This window comes from Protomyctophum parallelum (genome assembly GCF_964188405.1).
Source record: "Protomyctophum parallelum genome assembly, chromosome: 1".
Lineage (NCBI taxonomy): Eukaryota > Metazoa > Chordata > Actinopteri > Myctophiformes > Myctophidae > Protomyctophum > Protomyctophum parallelum.
Genome location: NC_139697.1, coordinates 21,752,162 through 21,780,083, shown reverse-complemented (window position 1 = coordinate 21,780,083; position 27,922 = coordinate 21,752,162). Strand labels below are relative to the sequence as shown.

General features: G+C 41.7%; 1 protein-coding gene across 1 annotated transcript in view; it reads left to right on the top strand.

The window, feature by feature from the left end:
• The window catches only part of vps50 (VPS50 subunit of EARP/GARPII complex), a 218,347-nt gene that overhangs the window by 70,640 nt on the left and 119,785 nt on the right, over positions 1-27,922 (top strand). The window contains exons 12-13 of the mRNA XM_083763390.1: positions 1,871-2,011; positions 20,071-20,206. Of these exons, the coding sequence (XP_083619516.1) occupies positions 1,871-2,011; positions 20,071-20,206 (277 nt within the window). The remainder of the gene's footprint in view (positions 1-1,870; positions 2,012-20,070; positions 20,207-27,922) is intronic.

Sequence of the window (27,922 nt, the reverse complement as noted above, 5' to 3'; positions counted from 1 at the left end):
TTCATTTCCTGGGCCTGGCGTCGTCATGAAAGGGTGGCGGGACTGCGACGCTCTATAGATCTTTTACTCTTGAGATTGTAACATGAGGTCCATTTGGTTTCACGTTACACTCTCAAGAGTTACATTATTGTTAAACATCTGTATTACTTAAAGGTATATTCAGTGATTTCACTTAATTCAAATATCACTTATTTTTTTGTTTTGTTGTGATAATCCTCCCTACTATAGAGTGTGCTGGCCATATAAGGAGTTCCTCCCTGTCCCCAGTTAACCCTTTTACTGCTGCCATTTATTGAGAAATTAGGACCTAATTCATGCCAGCATTTTTTTAATTTGAGCTCTTATTTTGAAAAGCCACATTTTGCCTCAACCGGAAGTGAGCTTATCCCTGCCAGCTTTACGTTGCCAAGACAACCTTTGTTTACATGATCGAATCAATGCCGGTACATTTTAGCCATCCACAACGTCGGCTCGTGCCGTCAAAGAAACGCTGTTTTGACCAAAAATGCCATCTGGGACAAGGAATAGGAGATACAGGCGATTGAAAGAAACGGATAGAATGGATTCTTATGGTGACGGTGAATTAATATGAACGATCCAGTGCAGTGCTAACAACACTGCTAGCTAACTGGCTAACGTGAGTAGCATTATGGCTTGATCAATCATATGCACTATAAAAGTGCAATTGCCGAAGGGCTTCGGCAATGGCAGCAAGCGTTAATATCAAATTAATGCTTCAATTGCCGAAGGGCTTCGGCAATGGCAGGAAGACGGTTAACCCCTGGGGGTCAAAAAACCTTAGGTTTCGTTTTTGACTCTCTATCCTGATTGGACGAAAGGCTGGGTCCCACAGCCAAAAACGAAACCTAAGGTTTTTTGAGTGAAATCACTGAATATACCTTTTATTTACGAGAAGAGAAAAAAAATCGCCCTCAGGGCGTCTTACTGGTGATATATTGTATTATGCTTGTATTAAATGAATACTCTTCAAGGATAATAGTTTTTCTGTTCTATCCATGACGCTAGTATTGTTGCAGAGGATTGGGTGGTCTGGTAGTATATGAGCGCAAGCTCAGTGTGAGGAAAATGCAATTAAGCTGCCTCATCAATGGGTGTGCTGTGGGGCGCCCATGTACCCAATGAACTACAGTCTTTTTTTCTGGGGTTTGTATGATGAAAGGGATGATAAACAATGACTTCAACAACGTCCTGTTGCCCTAGGAAATGGCACAAAGATCAGAGAAGCTCTTGGCTAGCTACAGTAAATGTTTTTATAAATAATGATGATAATTATGAATTATAATAATGTTGTTTTAGGTTTTTAGTTTTTTTGTAATATATTTTAAATATGTTTTGAGCCTGCCCCTTCTTATTGGTATAAATAGCTCCCAGGGTCTGAACATTTAGATTTATCGACACTTATAGAGCGTCGCAGTCCCGCCCCCTTTCATGACGACGCCAGGCCCAGGAAATTATTCCAAATGCATTTTTCCTCATAGACATTTCAAAAAGTATTTATTTAAAGACTGTTACGCCGCGGACAAAGCCAACTGGAGTCGTGACAAATCATGACAATAAACACAATATTTTGGACCAAACAAATAATTACAAAGAAGAAAAACAACAAAAAAAGTGTTGTAACCTGCTGTTTTTTTCTTCTTTCTAATTCTTTGATCGGCCCAAAAGATTGTGTTTGCCGTCATGATTTGTCACAACTCGAGTTGGCTTTGTACGAGGCTTAAAAGGTCTTTTAAATAAAGACTTTTTGAAAAGTCTGAGGAAAATGAACGGGGAATCATTTCCTGGGCAGGAATGCAGCGCTCTATTGCACTGTGCGGCTTCGATGGCACGTTTGTCTTCTGTTTTGCAGACGGCCATGGATCAGCTCCACATGCATTTCACCCAAGCCATCCACAACACGGTGTTCCAAGTGGTGCTGGGCTACGTGGAGCTGTGTGCCGGGAACGCTGACACCAAGTTCCAGAAGATGCAGTACAAGGACCTGTGCACGGTAAGGACCTGTGCACCTGTTAACACTTTTTACTTGGGGAATTCTTCTAAATAAAGTCATGCCAGCTGATTTTACTCTGAAAAGCCCCTCCCTTCCACCCACCCCCCCAAACCGGGAGGCATAATCTTCCGTTCTTACCTCACGCTGGCCATGCTAAAGTCTGTCTAGAACAGGGGTTTTCAACTGGTTTTGACCCATGGACCACCATTCTGACTAGCAGCAGCCTGGGGACCACCACTGTTGTGTCGGGTGGGTTCATCGTAGATCTATGATGGACCCACCCGACACAATAGTGGTGGGGCCTTCATGCACCATGGGTTAAGATTGTTTTTGTTTTCTTCTTACTTGTTACTCACTAATCACACTATCACAGGCTACATTCATGAGCTGGACAAAAAAAAAACTGTTTCAAAGTATTTCATTATCAAAAGTTTTACTAAAGTGTTTTTTACTTGTACTAAGCAGGACTCAAAATAAGTCTCAAAATAATAATCCATTTCAGTTAATCACCCAAACACTGAAGACACATTTGACACTTGGGTGCATTTGACAGTCACAGTAGGTTTGTTTCTGACAACCCCCCCCCCCCTCCCCCACACACACACACACACACACACACACACACACACACACACACACACACACACACACACACACACACACACACACACATATTTTTATTATTATTATTATTATTATTCTATTTTAATAATCTTCTCTTTATTTTAACCAACCTACAACCTGCACTACATTTTACTAGGGCCTTATACAGTACCTTTCTAACATACAGACTGTTCATTGTGTACCGTCACTTTAAAAGCGTAATGTATACATCATCGTACGACGGTGTCACATACCAAAAATAGCCAATCTACAAGCTCACACCGGGGCTCCACCGGGCGCCTTGCGCCTCCGTCGTGTGCTTCAAAAAACGAACCGGCCAACCGGGGCAATTTTAATGCAGTCACGCAACACAACGTGGTCAGTGGAGCCACCCTTCATTGATTAAAACGGGAACATTCCCTGACGGATCGCGTTGTGAGCTTGTAGCTCTGCCTTTTCGGCAACGATAGACTGAGAAGTTGCACATTGAATAGTGAATACGTCACGTATTATGTGAGACTATTCAATCGATCCGCGGCAGATATTATAACTCTATGGCAGGGAGATTTGACTTTCCCAAACGTATTATTATGAATTGAATTAATAATTTATGGCAAAGTCTTACCGTGCTTGCCTTGGGCACCAAGCACGGTAAGCATGCATGCGTTGGGTGGAAGAGCAGGATGGTTGTTCCGCTGCAGCTGATGACCCTGTCAGCTTTTCTTTTGGTTTATTTGACACCTTGAGCACTTTTTGAAATGTTAGATTCGACTTAAGTTATTATTATTATTTACAAACAAGTAAAAAGAGTGCAAATAAGTTTTATATTATATATTAGAAAGGTAAAAAAAAAGTAAAGAAAAAAAAGGCAAAAATATACCGGACCACCGGTTGAAAACCCCTGCTCTAGAAGCGTTAATATTCCAAAAGAGATTCATGCCGAAGTCAGGAATAAAGACAGAACATTGTCCTTCTGTTCAAAACCATGGAGAGCTCCCTAGATTAGGAGTTACGAGGCATTCTTTTGTAAACAAGGAAGTGAACGACGGCGCACATGCGTGAAACAACAAGGAGTACACTGCAGAAGGAGAGGCCAAAAAAAAAAAAATCAATAAAACAGACCTAAAGACGCCTATGCTAATGAATCAATGATCCACTGAATTCATTTTATTTGATTTATTAACCACTTTAGACTTGGACTTGGACTTGGACCCGAGTTTGCTCTGTACTTGGACCTCTTTTTTCATCTAAACCAAATATCTTTGTCAAATATAGCAGACTTGAAATAAAGGTTAATAATAATGTTAATTATTACTATGCCTTGCACGTCTCTAGAATCAAAACCACGGGGTACTAAGGACGTGCATAAGCGTCTTTAGGTCTTTTTTGTTGATATAGTTTATTTATTTATTTCTTTTTGGCCGCTAGACTCTTTTGACGATGTGAGGGGGAGTTAAGAAGTCATAATCTCAATAAAAGACACCGGTGTCAAAAATAATATTGAAAAACATTTCAATAAAATTAAATAAAATAAGTAAAAAACAATGTATTGACACATTGACGGGTAAGATAAATGGACCCTCGGTCGATCTCTAAATGGACCCTCGGTCTGGCTCTTGACAGGCAGGTTGTGCGTGTAGGCTGGGTGGTTCTGTGATGATCCAGTTGAAGTACTGTTCTGTTGGTGCGGAGACGGGCCCGGGCCCTGGAGACACAGTATCAGCCAGGCAGTATCACACTATGGGTTCACAAAGTTTATTAGACAGATAGCGGATACTCATAGTGCTGGATCATAGAGACGAGACAGTGAGATATGAAGATGCGCGACATAGGAATGTGGCATGATGATGTGCAAGGTCGACCTCGCGATGTACAAGGCTAGGCTTACTGTCTCGCATACCAGGCGGACCTTATGGGTGCCACCTAACAATGCCTCACATATCTAGAAAGTACAATGCAGACAGAGAAACATAATGTCGCAATGCACCTATGAAGTACTGTACACTGTATCTCAAGTTCATTACACAGACTTACTTACCTGTGCGTGGCATGAATCATAACAGTTTGAGGGGCAGAAGGCCAAACTGAGTGGGCCACGCCAGGCAGCCATGGCTTCTATGATTTTACTTCTCTGGAATGCAATTCAATTCAATTCAGGGCCAGATAGCAGTGGGTATCGTCCTAATTCTGCCCTGCATGCATTATTTGGTGTTTTTCGCTGGGTACGGAGAATGGATTTGCATTCTGTGTGTAGGGTCTCGGTTTGGTGTTTATCCCATTGTTCAAGGTCATGGTTTAGTAATGGTCCCCAGATTTCACAACCATAGTTGTGTGCAGCACCCTGCTGCACTTTTGACAGCAACTTTTGATTTTAGTTTTGGTCAGTCTTTTGAATAGTTGTCATCTAGTTTTAGTCAACTGGAATGTTAGTGTTAGTTTAGTTTTAGTTGACTAAATATAATATTTTAGTCGACTAAATCTACAGTTGATTTAGTCGGTTAAAATGTATTTTGGCGGGCCTTGATGCCATCGTAATGGCTGATTTTACACTTGCTGAAAATAGCCAATCTACAAGCTCACAACGCGTCGCACTGCGACCATAGATCGGCTATTTTCAGAATGCAAGTGTAAAGTAACAATGTTTTACTCGTAGGCCTACTGGACCTCTTGTCCACTAGTCCCTTCCTAACATTTCAGCCTAGTTTTTATTTGTTGACAAAATTGTCAATATAGTTTCCATTTAGTTTTTGTCCATGAAAAAAGGTTGTCGACAAACATTTTTCATCATGGTATTAGTCGACGAAATCAACACTGATACGTACAGTAGGGGATCCATGACGTCGTGCCATCGCGGTCACAGGGCCAACGACGACTAATTAGAGTGTAATTAGATGAAATCCATCATCATTTGAGTTGGGGAAACCAGCCTTATAGAGCGTCGCAGTCTCTCCCCCTGTCAGAACAACGAGTGGCCCAGGAAATGAATCCCAATGCATTTTTCCCATAGGCATTTCAAAACGTATTTATTTAAAGACCTTTTAAGCGTCGTACGAAGCCAACTCTTGTCGTGACAAATCATGACAACACACAAAGTTTTTCGGGCCAAACAAAGAATTAGAAAGTAGAAAAAAACGGCAGGTTGCAACACTTTTTGTTGTTTTTATTCTTTGTAATTATTTGTTTGGTCCAAAATATTGTGTGTGTTGTCATGATTTGTCACGACAAGAGTTGGCTTCGTACAACGCTTAAAAGGTCTTTAAATAAATACGTTTTGAAATGCCTATGGGAAAAATGCATTGGGATTAATTTCCTGGGCCACTCGTCGTTCTGAAAGGGGGAGAGACTGCGACGCTCTATTGGCTGGATGCCTGTGAGAGGGAGAACGGTGTCTTTATAGCTCAAATACAGGATTAACATCACCTGTCCACTGAAGCTTGCTACAGTATGTTGATTTCCCATGAAGTGAGCGGCACTGCGGATGTGCGGTACCCAACTTTCAACCCCTTTTCCAAAATGATAATTCACAATTCTTTGTTATTTGGATGACCCTAAGGATCATACAAAAAACCTTCAATGATTAATATTGGGATTTCTTTTGGGACAAATCTTAGATTGGCTGGCCTAAACATCCACTGGATGTTCAAAGTTCATGTTGTGTGGGTGTAATTGATTATTATTATTATTATTATTATGTTGTGTGGGTGTAATTGAGGCCATTAAACCTCAAAAGAAAAAATGAGAAATAAATTAAAATGACGGTCATGAAATCTTTAGAGAAAGTGATTCTTTCAATGTTGCCTAAATTCAGCCTTTTGCGATTGATAATAGTTAACTTTGAAAGCATTTTCCGTTTACGTTCTGGGGTCTTGAGTCAGGAGCTCGTGTCCTCGGTCCTGTGAAATAACGTGGCGCGGCTCCGTGCTCTTGCTCACAGATGTGTCGCCAATGTTGACTTGGCTTTGACAAATTCGCTGTCAGTGTTTGGAGTCGCTCGAGGCAGACTCGCACATCCTACCTGGCTCTTGATTGATGGGTGTATTTGTTCAGTGGTGGAAAGTAACTAAGTACATTTACCTAAGTACTGCACATTGAGTACAGTTTTGAGGCGTTTGTACTTTACTTGAGTATTTCCAATTTACTCCACTACATCTCGGAACCAAAATGTGCACTTTTACTCCACTACAATAATTTGAAAACTTTAGTTACTAGTTACTTTGGACATTTAAATTTGGATTAGAAAAACGTTTCGACCATTGGGAAATAGCAGATCTACAAGCTCACAATGCGTTGCGATGCGATGCATTGTGAGCTTTTAGATCTGCTATATGTTCAAAATATTTTGCACACATTTTGAACTTGTCAATTGGGACATTATGCATTATGAGTACTTTACTTTTATTTGTAGTTCTTTTAGTACATTTTAAGTACATTTACACACACACACACACACACACACACACACACACACACACACACACACACACCCTCTCACTCTCTCTTTAGGAACACACTGAGTGGTACTGTATGTTGTATTCATTGGGATTTAGTGGTTTATGACAGGAGCAGGTGTTTTATGGAAAATCCGTGCAATACATATTTACCACTTCATAAAACAATTTGAGAGGTTCCTGGACGTGTGTGGAAAAATCAGAGACAGATTGTAAACATTGAGTTATTTGGGGCTTATTCAGAGTCGAGCAGGGGCAATATTTCTGCTGTATTTTCCTCTGACGTTGTTTTGTGATCTTGAGAATCACGTCCTTCTCTCTGAAGGCTCTGAACGGTCACCGAGTGCTGCACTATGAGCTTTTAGATCTGCTATTTTTTGAGTCGTGCAACCACTCCAAGGAACAGCAATGTCCGTGTTCACCTATGTGTTCACCTATGTGACGTTAACCCACCTATGTGACTGTGAGCACCAGAATGACTATTAGTACCAGTAGGGGCGCTGTTGCCTGCTAATTGAGAGAGAGAGAGAGAGAGAGGAGAGGGGAGTTGCAACACTCATTTCACACAGGTGTGATTTTTTTAAATCGTGAAAATGTGGCACAAGTCTTTGAATATATATTCTTTCAGTCAAATTTTCAGGGTCGTTGGCCAATTACATATAATTCTGGGGGTCCTTGCCATTAAATACTTTGAGAACCACTGACAAATAAACATCATCAGAAAACTGTCGTGATTTGTAGAATCGTCCGCAGGTCTAAATGGATAAAAATTATGAAACGGAAGTTAAAATTCAGCGGACGTGGGGATATGCAGAAAGGTCACTTCCTATTGCGAAAGGGCCATGCATTTTGCATATCAACCACTCATGAGTCCCACGCACACACACACACACACACACACACACACACACACACACACACACACACACACACACACACACACACACACACACACACACACACACACACACACTCACTCACTCACTGACCTACTCGTCGAGGGAAATAACGGTTTCGATATGTTGCTAGTTTTGGAGAACTTAAATAAGAAGACGGCATCTAGCAAAAAGTTTACAATGGTTAGCATGACATTAAAGATGATATTTCTTTTGTTAAAATAAGTATTAAATATCTCTAGAGAAATGTGCAACCCACCTGAAATTGTATTTTCTATTTTTATAAAGAGCTGGAGATACGTGGAGACACCTTTTTAATGAACAAAACTACCTTTAAATGAGTGTCAAAAAAGCTCTATATTGTGATACTACTCAACAGGAGTCAGCGGGGGAAGCAGGCACATCTCAGATCATTCTACGGGTGCAGGTGTGCGTTTCGACCACTTCGGGTCTGCCTGACGAAGACCTGGAGGCGTCGAAACGTCGTATCTCTATATGAAATAAAGTTTGGCGCTCAAGACCTGGTGTCAAAAAAATATTAAAATACATTGCAATAAAATAGTAGTACAAATAAAAGTATTGACACGTTGACAGGTAAGATAAATGGACCCTCGGTCGATCTCTTAATGGACCCTCTGTCTGGCTCTGACAGGCAGGTAGTGCGTGTATAGGCTGGGTGGTGTGTGAGACGGGCCCGGTCTTACTGTTTCTCAAGTAATGACACACGGTATCGGGCAGTATAAACCCAACATCCCAATTTCCAGCTTTTTATTGGACAGAAAATGCATTTTCAGAAACTGAAACTAAAATGCGAAACGGGTATACAGACTTTTATCCAAATCAGGATAGAGAACGCAGTTGGGTGACGGATTAAACGAGTGGAATTGTAAGTGATGACACAGAGAAATGAGCAGACACTGGAACACTAACACAGCTGATAAATACTCTCCTGTTTGGCTGCAAAGTTTGTCAAATTGTCACCTACCTGAAAATGTATGTTCTGGTTTTTTTTAAAGAGCTGGGGAGACCTCTGTTACTGAACAAACACTATCTATAGCAATGATTACTATCAGGTTATAGAGCTATTTAACACTGTTACTGAACAAACACTCTATCTATAATAATAATAATAAACTTTATTTGTATAGCACCTTTCATACATAAATGCAGCTCAAAGTGCTTCACAGGGCAGGACACAAAAATAGAATACAATAAAACACAAGTAGTTAAAATGATAGAACAAAATTGAATATAAGAACATAAAATAAATAAAAACAAATAAACACCACATGCAGCAAATCAGACAGGACAGGGTAGGAACGTGCATATTAAAACTCAACTAAAAGCAAGAGTGAATAGCAATGATTACTATCAGATTATAGAGCTATTTAACACTGTTACTGAACAAACATTCTGTAGCAATGATTACTATCAGAATACAGTGATTTAACCTTTAACCAAAACATATCACTTACTCTCCCTTTAACCTCCGCTGTGCATAAATACTGCCGCTTGTTTATCAACCAAAGCGTACTCTCCGCTAAGCATCCGTCCTCTACTCGGTTGTGCAACGTCTCATCATTTTGATGTAACACGCCATTACGTGCTGTCGTGTGTCTGGAGAGCATTTAGGGGACATTCTGTGACGTCCAGAACACCATAATACAGATGTCACTGCGTGAGGCTGCTTGTGGTGTTGACCTGGTGTTTCTAAGTACCGCAATTAACGGAGTGGAACCAACTGGAACAATGTAACCCCCCCCCCCCCCCCCAAACCAGACACTCACACAGATAAACACACACTCTCACACACATGCAATCTTTCTCTCTCTCAGTCCTATGCACCCGCACACACAGACACACGCACACACATACACATACTCTCTCTCAGACCTATGCACGCCCACACACACACGCACGTGCGAGCGCACGCACATACATCTCTCTCAGACATACGCATGCACGCACACACTCAGTTTGTACTATTATTTACAACGACACGTTTATTGTGTTTCGGTCATGGTGCCTTACTTATTACACACACACACACACACACACACACACACACAATCACGCATGCATGCACACACGCACGCACAGTCACACACACACACACACACACACACACACACACACACACACACACACACACACACACACACACACACACACACACACACACACACACACACACACATACACACACACACACACACACACACACACACACACACACACACACACACATAATACTGCTACTACCGCACAAAATCATTCACCTCCTCACCTGAGATGAACCTAAACCAGGAGCATTGTCCTGCTGCTGCCGATGAGGGTAATTGCTCTTAATTGGTGATTTGGTGATTCATATGGATGTGTGCCAGAGAGAGTTGAAGGGCGAACATTGTCCGATAACATTTCATGTTGACTGTTTGCTCCGTTTTCTGATAAATTATAAAAAAAATAACAGAATACTTATACAACAATATTAGTCTTGCACTTGTAATAGGCATGCAACATCAAAGATAATTGATTATATATAAATAATTGAATCAAATCTATTCTAGAAACGTATACAATAAAGTTGTTATTCAGACTAATGGATTTTTTTAAACACTTTATTTTGATTTTTATTGATGAATAAATGAAAAAACATATGTGTACATTTTGTTGTATCCGACATGTAAATATCCCCCCCTCCCCCCCCCAATCAAGGTCAGAACAAGACAAATAAAACAAAGACAGACAGTACAAGACAGTAAAAGTAATTAGTAAACTAGTTTTGAAAGTACTAATGAACATAGTAAGAAGAAAAAATAAATAATAATAAAATAAACAGCATTTTCCATCAGGGTATGGTATCTAGGTTACATACATTGTATCCATCTTTCAGTTTAGATAGTAAATTGCTCTATATCCAACTGTCTACTTACTGAGGGCCTCCAACCAGAGGTCGCCCAATGTCAGGTTTAGACTAATGGATTTTGTCATAATGTAGAAGTTTCCCCGCATTGATTGATCGATACATGTGGTAATTGTTGTTGATTGCTGTTGCCAATTAACGTGTTCAATCCATATCTTCACATTTTAACCCATGTAGGAACGCATCTGTGTCGCTTTAGCGTTTAACCACCTTAACCATTATTCTAACCTTTAGCTTTAGCTGTTGAAAAATAGCAGATCTACAAGCTCATAGCGTGGCACCAAGTGCTGTGCTACGACCTAGTAGATCTGCTATTTTAGAAAATGTGGCACAAATCTTTGAATACATATATTACTTCAAACTGAACGTTTTTAACTTGTATCTTTGCTTCTGGGAGGTCCCTGAAACAACATATTCATGAAATAGTTTGAGAACCACTGATATAGAAACACAGGTTTTTCTGAAAACTGTCATGATTTAGAACTTAGAAGACATCTTGTAGAATCTGGCCTCAGTCTTAAATGGGTTAAACATGTTCAATCCATATTTTCATATTTTCTTAAACTCAACGCTTCATGTCCCTCCTCCCCTGTCTTCTGATGCAGAAAAAAACCCTCCATGTTCCAAACAAGCGTCCATATAGAGCGTCGCAGTCCCTCCCCCTTTCAGAACAACAAGTGGCCCAGGAAATGAATCCCAATGCATTTTCCCCATAGGCATTTTTTTAATATTTTATTTAAAGACCTTTTAAGCGTCGTACGAAGCCAACTCTTGTCGTGACAAATCATGACAACAAACAATTTTTCGGGCCAAACAAAGAATTTGAATTAGAAAAAACGGCAGGTTACAACACTTTTTTTGTTGTTTTTCTTCTTTGTAATTATTTGTTTGGTCAAAACGTATTCATTTAAAGACCTTTTAAGCGTCGTACAAAGCCAACTACACAATATTTTGTGTTTGTGTTATATATATATATATATATATATATATATTCATCATCATCCTTTTTCGAACACGGTGTGTTAAGTGTTTTTATAATGTGCTTATTGTTGGATTTGCATATATTTACGTATTCATTTTTTCGTCTCGTTGAGATAAAGACCAACACAGTTGGAGGCCTGCTCAAGAGACTGAATTAGAGCCTGAGCGTATTCCAATGATCGATGTCGCGATGTCATCAGCGAAGTCAGTGTCTGTTTGGTATTTAGCAGGATGACGAGAGCTAGTCCTAGGGTTCAGTTGGTATAGCCCTTATCATTGATGGTATCAACTGACACACTAAGATCATAATAATACAACAATAATCAATAGAAACGGTGTGTCGCCTTGGAGTATGCCAGCAAGGATGGGGAATGATGGGGTTTCTCCGTCAGGACTAAGGATGGTCGCTGAGGTATTTTCATATAGAACTTTTATGGCATTGATCATTTTGTCGGGGATACCATATCATTTAAGAATTTCAAACAGTTTGGCTCGGTCCACTGAATCAAAAGCCTTTGAGAAATCAACAAAGACTAGTGCGAGATCGATGTTGCAGAGCTCAATAATCCTACGTAAGCATATTATTTGACTCACAGTGTATCTACCACGTCTAAATCCGTTTTGATTGTTTCGGAGTAGAGGCTCAACGAAGGGGATAAGACGATTAAGGATGAGTTTGTTGTAAAGTGTGTGTGTGTGTGTGTGTGTTAGAGACCTGGGGATGGAGTTTTTTGTCACCCGCCGCGACCACAAATTCATTATGCGCCTGTTATCCAACCAACCGCGGTTACCCGCGGCAACCGCAGCTAAGTTTTTTTTAACCTATCTCATGGCACTGTTTTTCCAATCTGGCAAAATGTGGCCATGAAAGCCTTTGTGTAATTGTTTAAAGTGTTTTAATATATGCTAATTGAGTCAACAACGGAGAAAAGTCAAAAGAATTGCCACAGGGAAATGAGTGGTGGCAGACTCCTGGAACACTACTTCCAGTGATGAATGGACTCCGTACCTCCTGGGTAAACAAACGCCCTCGGCATATCCAAGCACGGGAGTGATTCATTTCCACCTCTTAGCAAATCTATCTGAGCGATATTAAGACACGCACATTTGAGATGAGGATTTATTGTGATCGGTTAGACGTGCATTATTGATATCCCTCCGTTGATCTGCTCCCCCCCGTCATATTGTTGTTAACCCATTCTGACCTGAGGTCAGATTCTAAAAATGTCTTCTAAATCCTGACAGTTTTCTGAAAAAGCCATGTTTCTATGTCAGTCGTTCTTCGATTTTAAAAAAAATAGCAGACCTACAAGCTCGTAGCGCGCTATGAGCTTGTAGGTCTGCTATTTTTCTATAGCTAAAGCATAACATGATGGTAACACCAAAAGAGGTCCCCGCCCAAAATGGGTTAACTCAGCTATTGATATTGGCGCGGCTTGCCATCTGCATTTGAAAGCAGGCAAATTCAAATCCGTCCACCACCAGGATTTTCTGTAGCCTAATAATTGACACCCTTTCGAACTCATTTTGTATCGATTTGTTGGCTTGTATCACATTAATCCATTTAGACCCGGAGGACGCATCTGTGTCACCTTATTTGCTTTTAACCACTTTAACCATTATTTTAAAACTGGTAGATCTACATGCTCATAGTGCGGGACTGAGTGCCGCGCTACGAGCTTGTACATCTGCTTTTTTTTTGTATTGAAAAATCGTGAAAACGTGTGACATATATATTCTTTCCCAGCAACGTTGTTAACGTTGTTTAACTCATATCTTTGCTTTGCATATGGGGGGAGGGGCAACATATTTTCATATGGGGGGGTCGGCGGACAATTACATATAATATTTGGGGTCCTTGGCATGAAATAGTTTGAGAACCACCGATATAGAAACATGAGGTTTTTCAGAAAACTGTTAGGATTTAGAAGACATTTTGTAGATCCTGTCCTCAGGTCTTAATTGGTTAAAGTTTGTCATTTCTGAGAGATAAGAAGAGCCACAGGCTGTTTGATCCAGTCGTCAGACTGTCCCATTTCAACACGGACATTGTATTCACATTCCTAAGATCAGGCTGGTGAATTAACTACAATCTAGCCCTATATACTACAACCTCCAGCAGCCATTGACAGAGATGCATTCTGACTAGGGGTGTAACGATACATTTAGATAACACATTTAGACGATTTTTCAAAAATAGCAGATCTACAAGCTTGTAGTTTGTGTGTGTGTGTGTGTGTGTTCGCACATGTGTGCGTGTGCGTGGGACTCATGAGTGGTTGATATGCAAAATTCATGGCCCTTTCGAAAAAGCGAAACTTCCGTTTCATAATTTAACTCAATGAACTCCCACAGCACCAACAACGCCTTTAACGCCTTTTTAAAACGTGTATAACGTTGGGCAAAAAAAAGAAAGAAAAAAAAAGTATTGAAACTGGCAGTCAGGACCTTTTTGCGCCCCCTAGTGGCGATGGAAGAGTCATCACGTATCACGAGACAGGGACGATATTGGTTCATGTTGGCGATACAATACGATTCAATGACTTGAAATCGACACAGTAACTATTTAGCAAATACATTTAACATGTGTGAAACTTGTGGATATTGCAGGGTTTTTTTTAAGGGAAAGATGTATTATTATGGATACAAATAAGTAAACAGTAATTATCTGGCAAATGCACGGACATTGTGTCATGCACAGAGAATACACGCGATAGACCAATATTGTAGCTATGGGAAAGTTATTAAACTCTTTTCTTCTTAAAATTGCTAAATGCAATGCACAAATACAATACAAATACAGTGTTGATTAAATTGATTATTGGCATTGCAAAATGATTCAATGCCGATTATTTCCATTGTAAAACGATACGATACAAAGTCAAACGATACGATGCAATATGTGCCGTTTCCATATTAATATACTTATTTATTTATTTTAATTATCGATATTTCGATAGTTACTATATCGTTACACCCTTTTCTGACCTAATATAATGTGTATTTTATTTGCTTTGGAGAGCGGCTCCAACCTCAGGGGGCTGTGTCTTCAGGGACATTCAGTGACATCTCTTTGCTCGCTGAAAGTTTACATCTGTGAATCTTAAACTCAAATGCCACACATTTTGGTCTGCAGGGAAAACAGTTCATTACTTTGGGATCCAAAGCTGGGCCTGATTTACAGGCTTGTGTTAAACTTCTCGGCCGACACACTGAAAGGGTGAAACTCCTAATGCATAAATTGTCGTGGAACCTTCACTCCTGTTAGCTTTTCCACAGTCAATGTCCGCGTTGCTACGTGCTATCGGGTCTGTGAATAATTTATGGTGCCTTTTGGTAAAGGTAGTGGGGGGGAGACCTGAATACGCCACAATCACAGATTAAACCACAGGGAAAAGCCATATGGAGCTGCTGTTGAAAGTAGGCAATGATAAATCTGACGGGAAAAATGCGTTGACATTTGTTCTGTACAACCTTAAACTTGTGTGTCGGGTCGCTAAGATTTATAATTGCACAAACTAGACGTTTGGTTTTTAAGGCAGGACGAGCCATAACTCAGCTTTGAACGTCTCTATTCTCTCTGGTCTCCAAGGAACTCTGAATCTTTATCAGACAACGCAGTACTATTGTTCATCTACACTATCCCAGCTAGCCCATCCCTTAGCCCATCCCTTGGGCGTAGTGGGCAAGCAACGGTTTGCGCCATCCCTAATGGCTTCGTGCTGCACTCGCCGCTGTGTATAGATTATTGTTTTCAAAACCTCTCTAGTGGGATTTTTGTTATTATTTCCTTCACACACCGTCTGCTATGACATGTAATGATAACATGTCTATATGAAAATTATATGTTGGCACTTCATTACTTCTACATTTCGAAGTGTGTCTGGAGCTCTTGGGTGGGAACCATAGACGTGCAGAGAGTGTTAGAGAGGCAGGTGCTGAACTTTCCATAAGAGGGCACTTTTCGACCGACAAGTTGCGAGCTTGTAGATTTGCTTTTTTTCGGGGCGCAACCCTGCACTCTTTATCTACTGGAGATGCGGTGTACGACATGGATTTTAGAAACAAATTAGTTCCGCGCAAAAATACTACACAAAGTTCAGGAGACTTCGGAAAAAAAGCATTGTATTTGTATTTTGTATTTCTTTATTCAGCACAGTATAAAAAAAACACAGTGAACATATAAATATAAGAAGGGTAAAGTGCTAGGCTCAGGCAAAAAAGCCCAAGGGGCTTATACGAGGCCTCTACCTATATAAATTATAATGAGACATTGTACATGAGATATAGAATATCCAGAAAACATGATTGCAGTATATAAAACATGGACAAAACAACAAAACAAAAACACAACAAAAACATGATTAGAATTTTTGGTTATCTACATGCAATTCTCCTGAATGCTGCTTGACATGGAAAGGAGTGGCATTTGCATTTCTTTCACCATAGTAAATTCTGCATTCGTGGTCTGGAAAGGGCAGCGACTGAAGCCCCCTTTGATGTCCATGTGTGCACGTGCCTGGTGGGAACACATAACAATCCTAGGAGTTTATCATATGCTACACTTATTGCCAGACATGCCTGTGCTTGCTATACTGTATATATTCGAACGGGTAAGGACTAGTAATAATAATGACTTGAATTTATATAGCAAAAACAGGATTTTTGGCATGTAGTTTGTTTATTTCTGAGCAAACAAATGTCTCTTCAACGCTAGTCTCTCGAGACACTGTTGAATTCAAAGGGAATAGAGTGCACAGTTTTCCCTTGTATTTGCTATGATGTGTCCCCAGATTGCTTCAATGCACACTTTGAAAAGACTAAAATGTGGGCGTCTGGTGAATCTCCATGGGGAGAGAGTTCCAGAGGGCTAGCTGGGCCTGCCACTCTGAAAGGTCGGCGAGGGTCCGCATAATGTGAGGCAGGGGTGGGCAACTTTGACGATGGGGAGAGCCACTATTTTTCCACACTCACTCCAGAGGGCCACATTCTATGTCCACTATATGAGTACCATGATGCATTAAGTGTCTTATTCTCTGGGTGATTAGGTGGGTGGGAGCGGCCAGCTTGGGAGAGCTTTCTGTTTTGTTTTGTAATGTATGCATGGATGTACTTTGTTGTAACGTTTCTGTCTAATGTATTGCTCTCTATTTGCTGTATGAAACGAGATGATACATCTCAAGGGGATAACCTTTCTCAATGAAGGTTCATATATACATTGCATATTTCTGTCGTAGCGAAAATAGACTATCTACGAGCTCAAAATGCGTTGCACTGCGACACGTTTTGAGCTGGACCTACAGTATGTCCAGCTTTTGGTGTGTGTGTAACCCCGGTGAAGACGCAAATTGTGATTGGCCGGAATGAGATGATGTATGTGATGTACGATGATAAGAGCGCCCCTCACTTCACACAGGTGTGATTTTTCTATATTTGAATTTAAATCCTGACTAATTTGTTGCTTTTTTCTTATTGGAATCCTGAAATGTATAATTTTTTATCTAATTATGTTAACTTCATGAACTTAAATACAAATACATTGGACATAAAAAATACAATCACGTACTCAGCTACTGATATAGATGCGGGTCATGTTTGCATGTTTGGAATTGTAACAGCTGAATCAATGATTCAGTCTAGTTCTATTAGCTTTACTGATTAACCTGTGGGCCGCATTAAGTGAAGGTGGGGTCAGGACAGTGGCGTCAACTCCGGGGGTGCACAGGAGCAGAAGAACCCACTGGCAAAATAATAACACAACACAACACAACGGCTCTTTTAAGAGCTAATAGCAGCCAGCCGCAGCGCAAATATGCGTGGCTGCACCCACTGCCGTTATAGGAACCTTCCGCCACTGGGTCAGGATGTGGCCCCCGCGCGGCCAGTTGCCCATGTATGGTGTGAGGGATGGGGAGGAGCCTGTCAGATATCCCTGTGTCCTGCTCAGGGGGGCAGTCAGACAGATATTTTGTGAAGCCACTAAGGAAATCGGGACATCCTGAAAGTTCATATAATGGCCTGTTGTGGCGCTGTCATTGGGCCCAAAAAAAACCATAGCTCCATAGAGGTCCATGTATTTGAGCCCAACTTCACCTAGACTGTATTACCTTAATAAACATGGTCATGAATACTTTCTGCTTCCAGTCACTAGTTTAAAGTCTCATTTCTCATGTCATAATATTATTTTTGGAATATTATGGTCCCATTTATAAAAAAAAATACCATAAAGTCGCTTATGTTCTGAGGGGCGTGGCTACCGTTACAGTCTATGATCGGGAGCCACCCCCCGTTCGAGTCAAAATAAAAACCAACGAAGAAGAAGGGGGGGAAGTCCCGCCTCGTTGTCTGGGCCAGCCAATGGCCAGCTGGGCCCAAACGGATCTAGAAAGATGGTGACTTACAGTTCAAGGACTGACAGGCTTCATTTTACGTCCATATCAGACCCGGAGAACGCTTTGTCCATATTTTTTACAGTATATGGTCCCGATTAGCTGAGAGGGCATGTGCCATCTGGACTTTGTAAACGGTTAAAGATAAATTGTATTAATGATAATGATAATGATAATGAATTTTATTTATATAGCACACTTCTAGACAAAGTCACAAAGTGCTTTACATCAAGAGAACAATAAAACATTAAAGATGAATGGTTTTATAAATGTAATGTTTAGAGTCACATATATCCAAAAACCGTACATAAACCAACCAAGAGCTGGGTGCAGCTTATTAATTTACAAATTACAATTTGTTAAAATGCTTTCTCAAATCATTATGCATGTTTAATTTTGTATGATTAAGCAACAGTGACTTAAAGCATCGCTATGTAACCTTTCATGAATAAAATGTCATTTTGTCCAATCTGTATGGCAGATTAGGTTAATGCAATATAACATTCATCTTGTTTCATATTTGCATAATTCAATGTCAATTAATTTTATATTATAAGCGTCGGCTATTCAAAAACAGCAGATTTTTGGGACATTTTTGAAAGTGTGAGAACTACTGATTTAGAAAGCATTCGTAGAATAGGGCCCGAGGTCTTAATGTTTAACCCATTTTGGGCGGAAACTCCTTTTGGTGTTTTAAACATGTTATAATTTATCTATTGAAAAATAGCAGATCGACAATCTTGTAGGTCTGCTATTTTTTTTTTATCGTGAAAATGTGGGGCAAATGAATATATATTCTTTCAGAGCGAACGTTTTTAACTCAAATCTTTGCTCAGGCCCAAATGTTTAACTGGTTCAGTCCAACCGACGTGCCCACACGTCATAAGCGATCCAATTTACAGAGTAGAAGCGGCCATGTCTTCTTCCTGGCACCCCCAGAGCTTCTATAGTGATGGAATCCCGGCGCTGATTGTATAACGGTGAGGGAAAGGGGCTCTGCCAAATATTTTTATTTCATTATTCTCCTAAATGTCCCTCCAATCCTGACAGCCGGGGGGGGGTAATCATATCTCCTAAGAGACCACGTCATTTATTGACAAAGGAGTTATGCTGTTCCTATTAGAGGGTACCATGATTTTTTCCCCACCCTAAAACATGACCATCAGTTGTTATTATATAAGGAGGAAGAATCTTTTCAAAAAAGTGTACGGTATTTGTTAAAGTGTCATTTTTATGTGGACACGCCCACCAGTTCATCAAGTATGCCCGGTTTGCCTGGTGGGTGGTGAAACCACACCCACAGCTGTTGTATATATAAGTGCGAGGGGTTAGGGGAGGGGATGACATTGTGATGTCACTGTATCACTGCTTTGTTTCATTGGCATGTTTTGACTGTCAAGGTTTCAGCCTCCGGGAAGAAACCTCAAATACAAAGGGGTAGACATCATTGCACACACATAACAGCCACACCAGGGGGTCTAATAAAGTACTGTGATCTCATAAACACATGCAAATCTGGAAGAAAAATCACCTCACTCCAACTTTAAATGTCTTCTTCTTTTCGTGTCTTTGAAGCATGTGGTTAGATGACAGTTAGATGAACTCTGCGAGATCTTTGTTAAGCTGCACGGTTTGGGTAGTAGAGGCCTAGAGGGCAGACTTTAAATACCGAGATATGATATGCCAGTTAACGGAAATACAAACTCGAAAGTACCACAGTAGTCGGTGCACAAAGAAGTGATGCAAACTAGAAGCAATGATTCCAGTTCCACATAAAGACCTTGTCACCTCTCTCAGTCGGCTTCTCTCTGTCCAACAGCACATCACTCCAGACAGCTACATCCCCTGCCTGACGGACCTGTGCAAGGCATTGTGGGAAGTGATGCTGAGCTACCATCGCACCATGCAGTGGCATGACGAGCACGACAAAGAGGAAACCGCGGCGCCTGCCCCGGGTAAGCTCGTCGAGGCTACTTCACCATCCTACGACTTACAGTTTAGGCATTTAGCAGATGCTCTTTTTTTCCCATTTTGACCTGAGATCAGATTCTAAAAATGTCTTCTACATCCTGACAGTTTTCTGAAAAAGCTATGTTTCTATGTCAGTAGTTCTTCCATTTTTCAAAACTATTTTTCAATAGCTAAAGCATGACATAATGCCAACACCAAAAGGGGTTCCCGTCCAAAATGGTTTAATCCATAGCGATTTACAGTAAGCATGACCAAAACATGGTAATACATCATATACATAAAAATAGTCTTCAAGAATCATACGTAAGCTAAGCACCTAAAGGTGGAATATCTATATAATGAAACCATGCGTGTACAATATAGTTGTCTACACATGCTATCTAATTTGCATAAGTTGAGTCTATAAGTTGAGTACGACATTACAAGGTGTATGACCTGTAAGGTCGTCGAGGCTAGGGCAAGTGCTACGGCAAGTGCTATATGGGCTAAGATGGCGTCTGAAGAGGTGGGTTTTCAGACTACGGCGGAAGATTTGGGAAGAAGTCTGCAGTTCTGACTGCAATGGGAATAGAAGTGCATCATCATATAGTTTTGGAGCCAGAAGGGAGAAGTATAGTTTGGGATGTGTGGAGCGCTTTTTTAGTGAATGTGCTTCCAGCTTCCCTGCGTTTGGCTGATCGGAGCGCGCGGGAGGATTCGTATAGGGTCCAATCATGTACTTTTGTCTGCCGTACAGTATGCAGTTCTGACGGGTAGTGAGTGGCTTGGCATTCCCTTTTGCAATGATGATGTGTTTCCCTGTGGAACGACTTCGACAAGTCAACTTAGCGGTACATCCACTAGACCCCAGTGTAAGCAAACAGTAACTGCCACTACACCTCAAGTGCACCACCGCACGAGCCCTTGAGAACACACGAGGCTTCAACACCAGGCTCGTCATCTCTCTTTCCCCCCCACTTGATATTCCGCAGCTGCACAGTCGTTCTCTTGCCCTCCCCTTCTCTCTCTCTCTCTCTCTCTCTCTCTCTCTCTCTCACCTTCTTCTTGATTTGTCTTTCACTTATTTCGCCTTGAGTTCTCCCTCTCTCTCTCTCTCTCTCTCTCTCTCTCTCACGCTCCGTTCGTCCAATTAGGATGTCTTAGCCACACTTGTGCTCCCTATTTTTAGAAGGCGAACCCCACAGAAATCAATTTACACAGAAGCCCCGTTAGGTTTCGCCGCACCGTCGGTCACACAGGACCACCCTTGCGATTAATTAGATTTCTAATTAGGTTTTTAAGGCCCGGACACAGTTTTGAAATCCTAGCGTTCAGACCGGGGAAATAGGGGACTATAGTCATGGAGGTGGTGTTGCATGAGGTGTGATATGCGTGGCTATATGTGACTCTTTTTGATACAGAGGCAGTCATGGCGGTAAGACTAAACTGTTCGGGAGAGGAGAAAAAAGTATTTATTTTAAATCCAAAATGAGTTATTAGCACAGGCAGACTCTTTACATACTAGAGCATGTCTGAGATAAATGTCAGAGCTGAAATCGACATGTAAATATGCGTGCTTAAACATGAGGCTAGGTGTAATGTCAGAGGCCACAGAAGTGAACCTTTCAAGCCTGTTTTCTCAACTCGCAGACATTTACTCTATAAGCCATATCTCCAAAACTGGTGGATCGAATTGAACAACCAATATGTCGATTTGAAGCTATGATTCCCTGCTTTCATATGACATGAAAAGAGAAAAGAAATCTAATCTACAGGATTTGCTTTGTGACATTATTCTTTCTCTGCAGAGGTCAGCGAATGAGACACAGGCTTTGCTAATGTTGACACATTGTGTCTTGTTTGTTTGGGTAAAACTGTTCATCCGTGGAATACGACCCCGTTGGGAGCGGGAATTGTAATTGAAAACCACTCTAGCTTGGAACGTCGGTAATAGGTAAAACTGTAAATATTAATTTCCATACCATTGTCTGTTGAAGGACTATTTGTCCTAATTAAAAGAATACAAATTATGCTAAATATCATTGGCCTTTCGGTTGTAACCCCTATTTAGAAAAAAAGCTGATGTTGCGAGATAAATATGACCCCAATAGCATAGAGTGCTCCCAAGGATAAACAATGCGAGAGCATGAATGATGCATACCGTGTTAGTGCAATTTGACCTTGCGTTTGTTCCTTGTTGCTCAGACAATGTAAAAAAAAAGGCTTTCACTTTCAACCATGGATGTTCTTTAAAGTTCATAGACACCCCACCGTGGCCTGTATTAACTGCGTTTGAGCTCAAATTGAAACTCCCTCTGTGACACAGATGGATTTCCGTGGGTGTCTTGTCAGTGACCATCTTTGACTCTGCAATCATCTCGGTCATATCAGGACACTGATGGCATGGCTTTGCAGGATCCTATAGCCATCTAGAAGAAGTAGTGTGTGTGCGTGTGTGCGTGCGTGTCTAATCTTGCTTTGCCGGACCGATCACTGTTTGTTCTTGAGTTAATGAAAGACTCGCGTGGAGAGGCTTGGCCACGTAATCGCAACATGCTGTCATCCACCCATCTCTGGACATGTCTAATAAAGCCGATATGTCATGGAAATGTATTATCCATTTCTGAGCGTGTGTGTCCCCCTACGTATTATGTGTGTCCCGGTGTCTGTCATTTCTCGACCGTTTCGGACGCGGGAAGGCTCGCCGGAACAGGGCAGGCCCCCCTGGGCGTGTTCCTTGGGGTCTGGATGTTCCGGAGACCCCCCACACGGTAACTCAAAGGTTTTTCCAAATATGATCAAAGTACAGTACAGAGCACAGTACACTACAATAACTATAACAATAATTGTATAGTTGCACCGCTCAGTTCACACAGGTGTGATTTTTTTAAATAAAAGGAATGCACTCAACAAATGGTATTGTGTGCGTTGATTAGAATTAGCGACCCTCTGCCTTCCCCTCGCCGGTCCCTAAAAACCTGAACTTTGAACATTCAGTGGATTTTCTGTGGTCCGGAGCTTTCTCTGGGGTTTGGAAGTCTTCTGAGCTGCAATGAAAACAGGCAAAACAGTGACATCTGCTGGCAAATCCCATTGACATATATGGGATGTTCTGTCTCTTACATCACAGACGGCAGGATGCTCAGAACACCTGTTTGAGCCAGAAACCCCCACACCACAGAAAATCTAATCTTATTTTTTTATGTGAAGCTATATAGACACGTCAATATGATTGGTTGTGTTTGCACGCCCACACGGTGATAGACAGACGGTCCCATCCAATCATCTACCTAGTATCTAAAAGGAACAGCCCGTCATCGAATTTGCTTCCGAGATCCCAGATCCCAATAAGCTGTGAAACAAACTTGTGTAGCAAGCTTCTTGGATCTGGCAGCGTCAGGTTAGCCTCTCAGACCCCAAAACTAAAGAATATTTTTGTTGGTATTAGGATAGATAACAGGCAGAAATAACAATTAAAATGTACATTCTCTAATTGTGTAGACTTTGTGTAAAGGAAGTAATGCTGGCCCAGGCCGTAGCGTAACGGTCTGGGCACCGGACTGGTAATCCAGTCGCAGTGTGCCGCGGGTTCGACTCCCGGACCCGACACGGCCTTTACTGCATGTCATCCCCCCATCTCTCTCCCGTTTCCTGTCAGCCTACTGTCTGTCCCTTCAAAAATCAATAAAAGGCGTAAGCCGCAAAAAAAAAAAAAAAAAAAAAAAAAAAAGGAAGTAATGCTGATGTTTAACAAAAATGTAACTCTTGAGAGCGTGAAATGAAACCCAAATGGACCCGTGCGCGTCCATTTGGTTTCATTTTACGCTCTCAAGTTAAAGAAAGGGTCCATTTGGTTACCAATTCTCCATCATTGTAGCTGGGGACCACCTGGAACCCCCTCAAGGACCACTGGTGGTCCCCGGACCGCTGGTTGAGAACCCATGCAGCACATGAAAAAAACATGAAAATTTACATTTCCTTTTTTTTCTCTCCCCAGTTTTTATAACTTATTTTAAAATATGACGATAGACTCCACATTGGATGTTTTGAATGTTATCTCTTTATAACATTATATATTTTTTCAGTCTATGGCTGTATTTCGGTGTGTAGCTCTCCTCGGAGGCGAACCATCTGTACTGTGTGTGTGTGTGTGTGTGTGTGTGTGTGTGTGTGTGTGTGTGTGTGTGTGTGTGTGTGTGTGTGTGTGTGTGTGTGTGTGTGTGTGTGTGTGTGTGTGTGTGTGTGTGTGTGTGTGTGTGTGTGTGTGTGTGTGTGTGTGTGTGTGTGTGTGTGTGTGTGTGTGTGTGTGTGTGTGTGTGTGTGTGTCCGCGGCTAATCTTACAGACCGCTGGAGCATTCAGCACCAAATGTCTTGTGCACGCTGCCAGTTGGCCATAGTAGTAACTGCAAATCCAAGGTCACGATTCGATATGATATTCGATACGATACGATTCAATTGAAAAAGTTTAAAACCTCCTATTTTCAGCACAGAGCACTATATGGTTTTTGTTTTTAATAATAATAATAATAATATATATGATTTATATACAGTATAGCGCTTTTCTGGGTACCCAATGTCACTTTACAGAACAGTAAGTACAGACATTTGTATTAGAAAACTAGTTAAAAGGTTAAAAACTAGAAATCTAAATAAAAAAAGGACAAACAAGAAGGGTGTGTGTGTGTGTGTGTGTGTGTGTGTGTGTGTGTGTGTGTGTGTGTGTGTGTGTGTGTGTGTGTGTGTGTGTGTGTGTGTGTGTGTGTGTGTGTGTGTGTGTGTGTGTGTGTGTGTGTGTGTGTGTGTGTGTGTGTGTGTGTGTGTGTGTGTGTGTGTGTGTGTGTGTGTGTGTGTGTGTGTGGGGGGGGGGGGTTATATAGGGAAAGCCAGTTTGAAAAGGTGGGTTTTGAATGTGCTAGTGTGTTTTTGCAGATAACTATGACATCTTGCGTTGTTGTCACATAACCCACAATTCCCGTCACTCTGTCTTGAAGTCGCAATTCCCGCCACACACTCCAGTCAAGTGAAATCAGCCCCCCTGGTCAGACCATATCAAGACCCCGAGATACTTAAACTCAATCACCTGGGGTAATGTCTCATTCCCTACCCGGACTGCACAATCCATCGTTCTCCTGCTGAGAACGGTTAACTTCCACTCACTTCATAGCATTTGGTTATCTATCTACATCAGGGGTGCCCAAAAGGTAGATCGCGACCTACCAGTAGACCACTATGGTTGTGCAGGTAGACCACATGACATAAATATAACAGATCACACTCGTTTAGACCCGTGTGTGCCTACTTTCTTTTCCAGAGTGTTGCGCAACAAACATGAGTATAGCATTACAAAGTTATCATACAAAATACCTTATACCAATTCCCATGTTCCCCTGGCCCTCCTATATTCAGCTTTTGGTTTCTGTCCGCAAACTTTGTCCGACACAAACATTAAACTCCCCATGACAATGAATGGATCATTTACATCATAGTGTCTGAGCAAAAAAGACGGTGTCTATTTTGCGTCAGGATGATGCGCACACACGCACACACACAGAGACACAGCCACACACACACACACAGAGACACGCACGCCTGACTCATTGGGAAATAATGGGGCGTGTGGTTCTGTCTATATTGGATAGAGCAGAGGCGATGCCTGCTGGGAGTGTGCAGTGCTTCATTCCTTCACGCTGTGCAACCTTGATGTATTGAACACATCAGTACAGTGTACCTTGCACTCCATCAGCATGTGAGTCATGATTCCATCTGCTTCTCTGCCTGGGTAACCCATTTTGATACAGTCTTAGGGCTGTTCTCCCAGTGGGAAAACAGAGTTAATCATTTGAAATTGAGGATTGACAGTTTTAGTTTCTAAATGCAGCTTTGCCCTCTATGCCCGCAGTATACCCGTGTACCTGACCAATTACCAGGAAACAATTGAGCGACACCCACGGCCACGATACTAGAGGCAGCGAGAACAGCGATCTGGTGCCGCCCATTTTCAAAACAAACATGGGTCTTATTGTCCTTCTACAGCTGTGGTTCCCAAAGTGGGGTCCGGGGACCGCTAGGGGTCCTTGAGGGAGTTCCAGGGGGTCCCCAGCTCAATGATAATTAGGAACCAAATGGACCCTTATGGGTCTTTAGAGTGTACACATGGAACCAAATTAACCCTAATGGGTCCAATCAATCAATCAATCAATCAATGGGTATGTGGGTTGTGGGTGTGAAAATAGCCAGTTAGTGTATCTGTTTCACAGGCCAGCTATGTGGAGCATGGGGATCAGCGTTGACATGTGCACGCGCTCCACTGTGGACTGCCCTTTAAGTCAGACCTCCCATTAGTCAGACCTGTGCTGCAGGTTACCAATCACCCGTGCTGCGGGTTACAAATCACCCGTGCTGCGGGTTACAAATCACCCGTGCTGCGGGTTACAAATCACCCGTGCTGCGGGTTACAAATCACCCGTGCTGCGGGTTACAAATCACCCGTGCTGCAGGTTACAAATCACCCGTGCTGCGGGTTACAAATCACCCGTGCTGCGGGTTACAAATCACCCGTGCTGCGGGTTACAAATCACCCGTGCTGCGGGTTACAAATCACCCGTGCTGTGGGTTACAAATCACCCGTGCTGTGGGTTACAAATCACCCGTGGCTTAACTCACTCCATGCCACATGACGCCTTATGACGCCTATCCCATAATTCCTGTGAGGTTAGGGTTAGGTTAGGGTTTGGGATAGTGTTAGTAATGGTCTGAATAAAGGGAGGTCTGAAAGAATACCGGATGACTCGCCCCGGTGCTTGGATAACTTTGTAATATGCTATTGGCTGTTTGTATTCTTTTTGGAAAAATATAAAAAGATACTCCTGTAGAAAGGCTATATTATTTTACTTATATTGACCCTATAAACAATTTAGTATTATTTAGTATATGTAAGGTTTTGCACACTCAAATGGTACGTCGTCAGATAATCCCCACATAGCCTACAACAACTTCTGTGAACAGACTTCAATGTAGTAGCTTTTCATACATTATATTTGTACTTAGGCTGTCTGCTGTCATGGAAGTTTATAGTTAGAGAAATTAAAAGTCCAGCCGTCTGCTGTCCAGCCTCTCCCACCCCTCACTGGGGAAAATTCTGGGAGGAAAACAGAAACGGGGCGAGTCATCTTGTTACCGTCTGAAATACCCATGCAGTGATTTTACTCACCATTGAAGACTCGCTTGGTCACAAATCGGTGTATTTTATGACTGGCCTATATTTCATCATAGCTTTGCATTGTGCCTCTCTCCCTGAGTAAACACAAGTTGAGCTCTAGTCTAATCCCATCCGGGCCATGTACGGTAATACACTTCTCAGACGCTGCCTGCAGTTTCTGGGTGGCTTTGCAGGCTAATCTAAGGGCTCAAGTAAAAACAAAGTACTAACCCCCTTTACTGAAGGCATATAGTATTCTTGGTGGTTTGCTGTAATCGCACAAATTGCAACGTGCAACTTCATCCAAGATCCATGGAAAAGACCAACTACGGGGGAAGTAGTTGGAACAGTGGTTCCCAAAGTGGGGTCTGGGGGGCCCCCCAGGGGTCCCTGAGGAAGTTCCAGGGGGTCCCCAGCTAAATGATAATTTGTAACCAAATGGACCCTTATGGGTCTGTGACTCTGAGAGTGTACAAATGGAACCAAATGGACCGTTATGGGACTGTGACTCTGAGAGTGTAC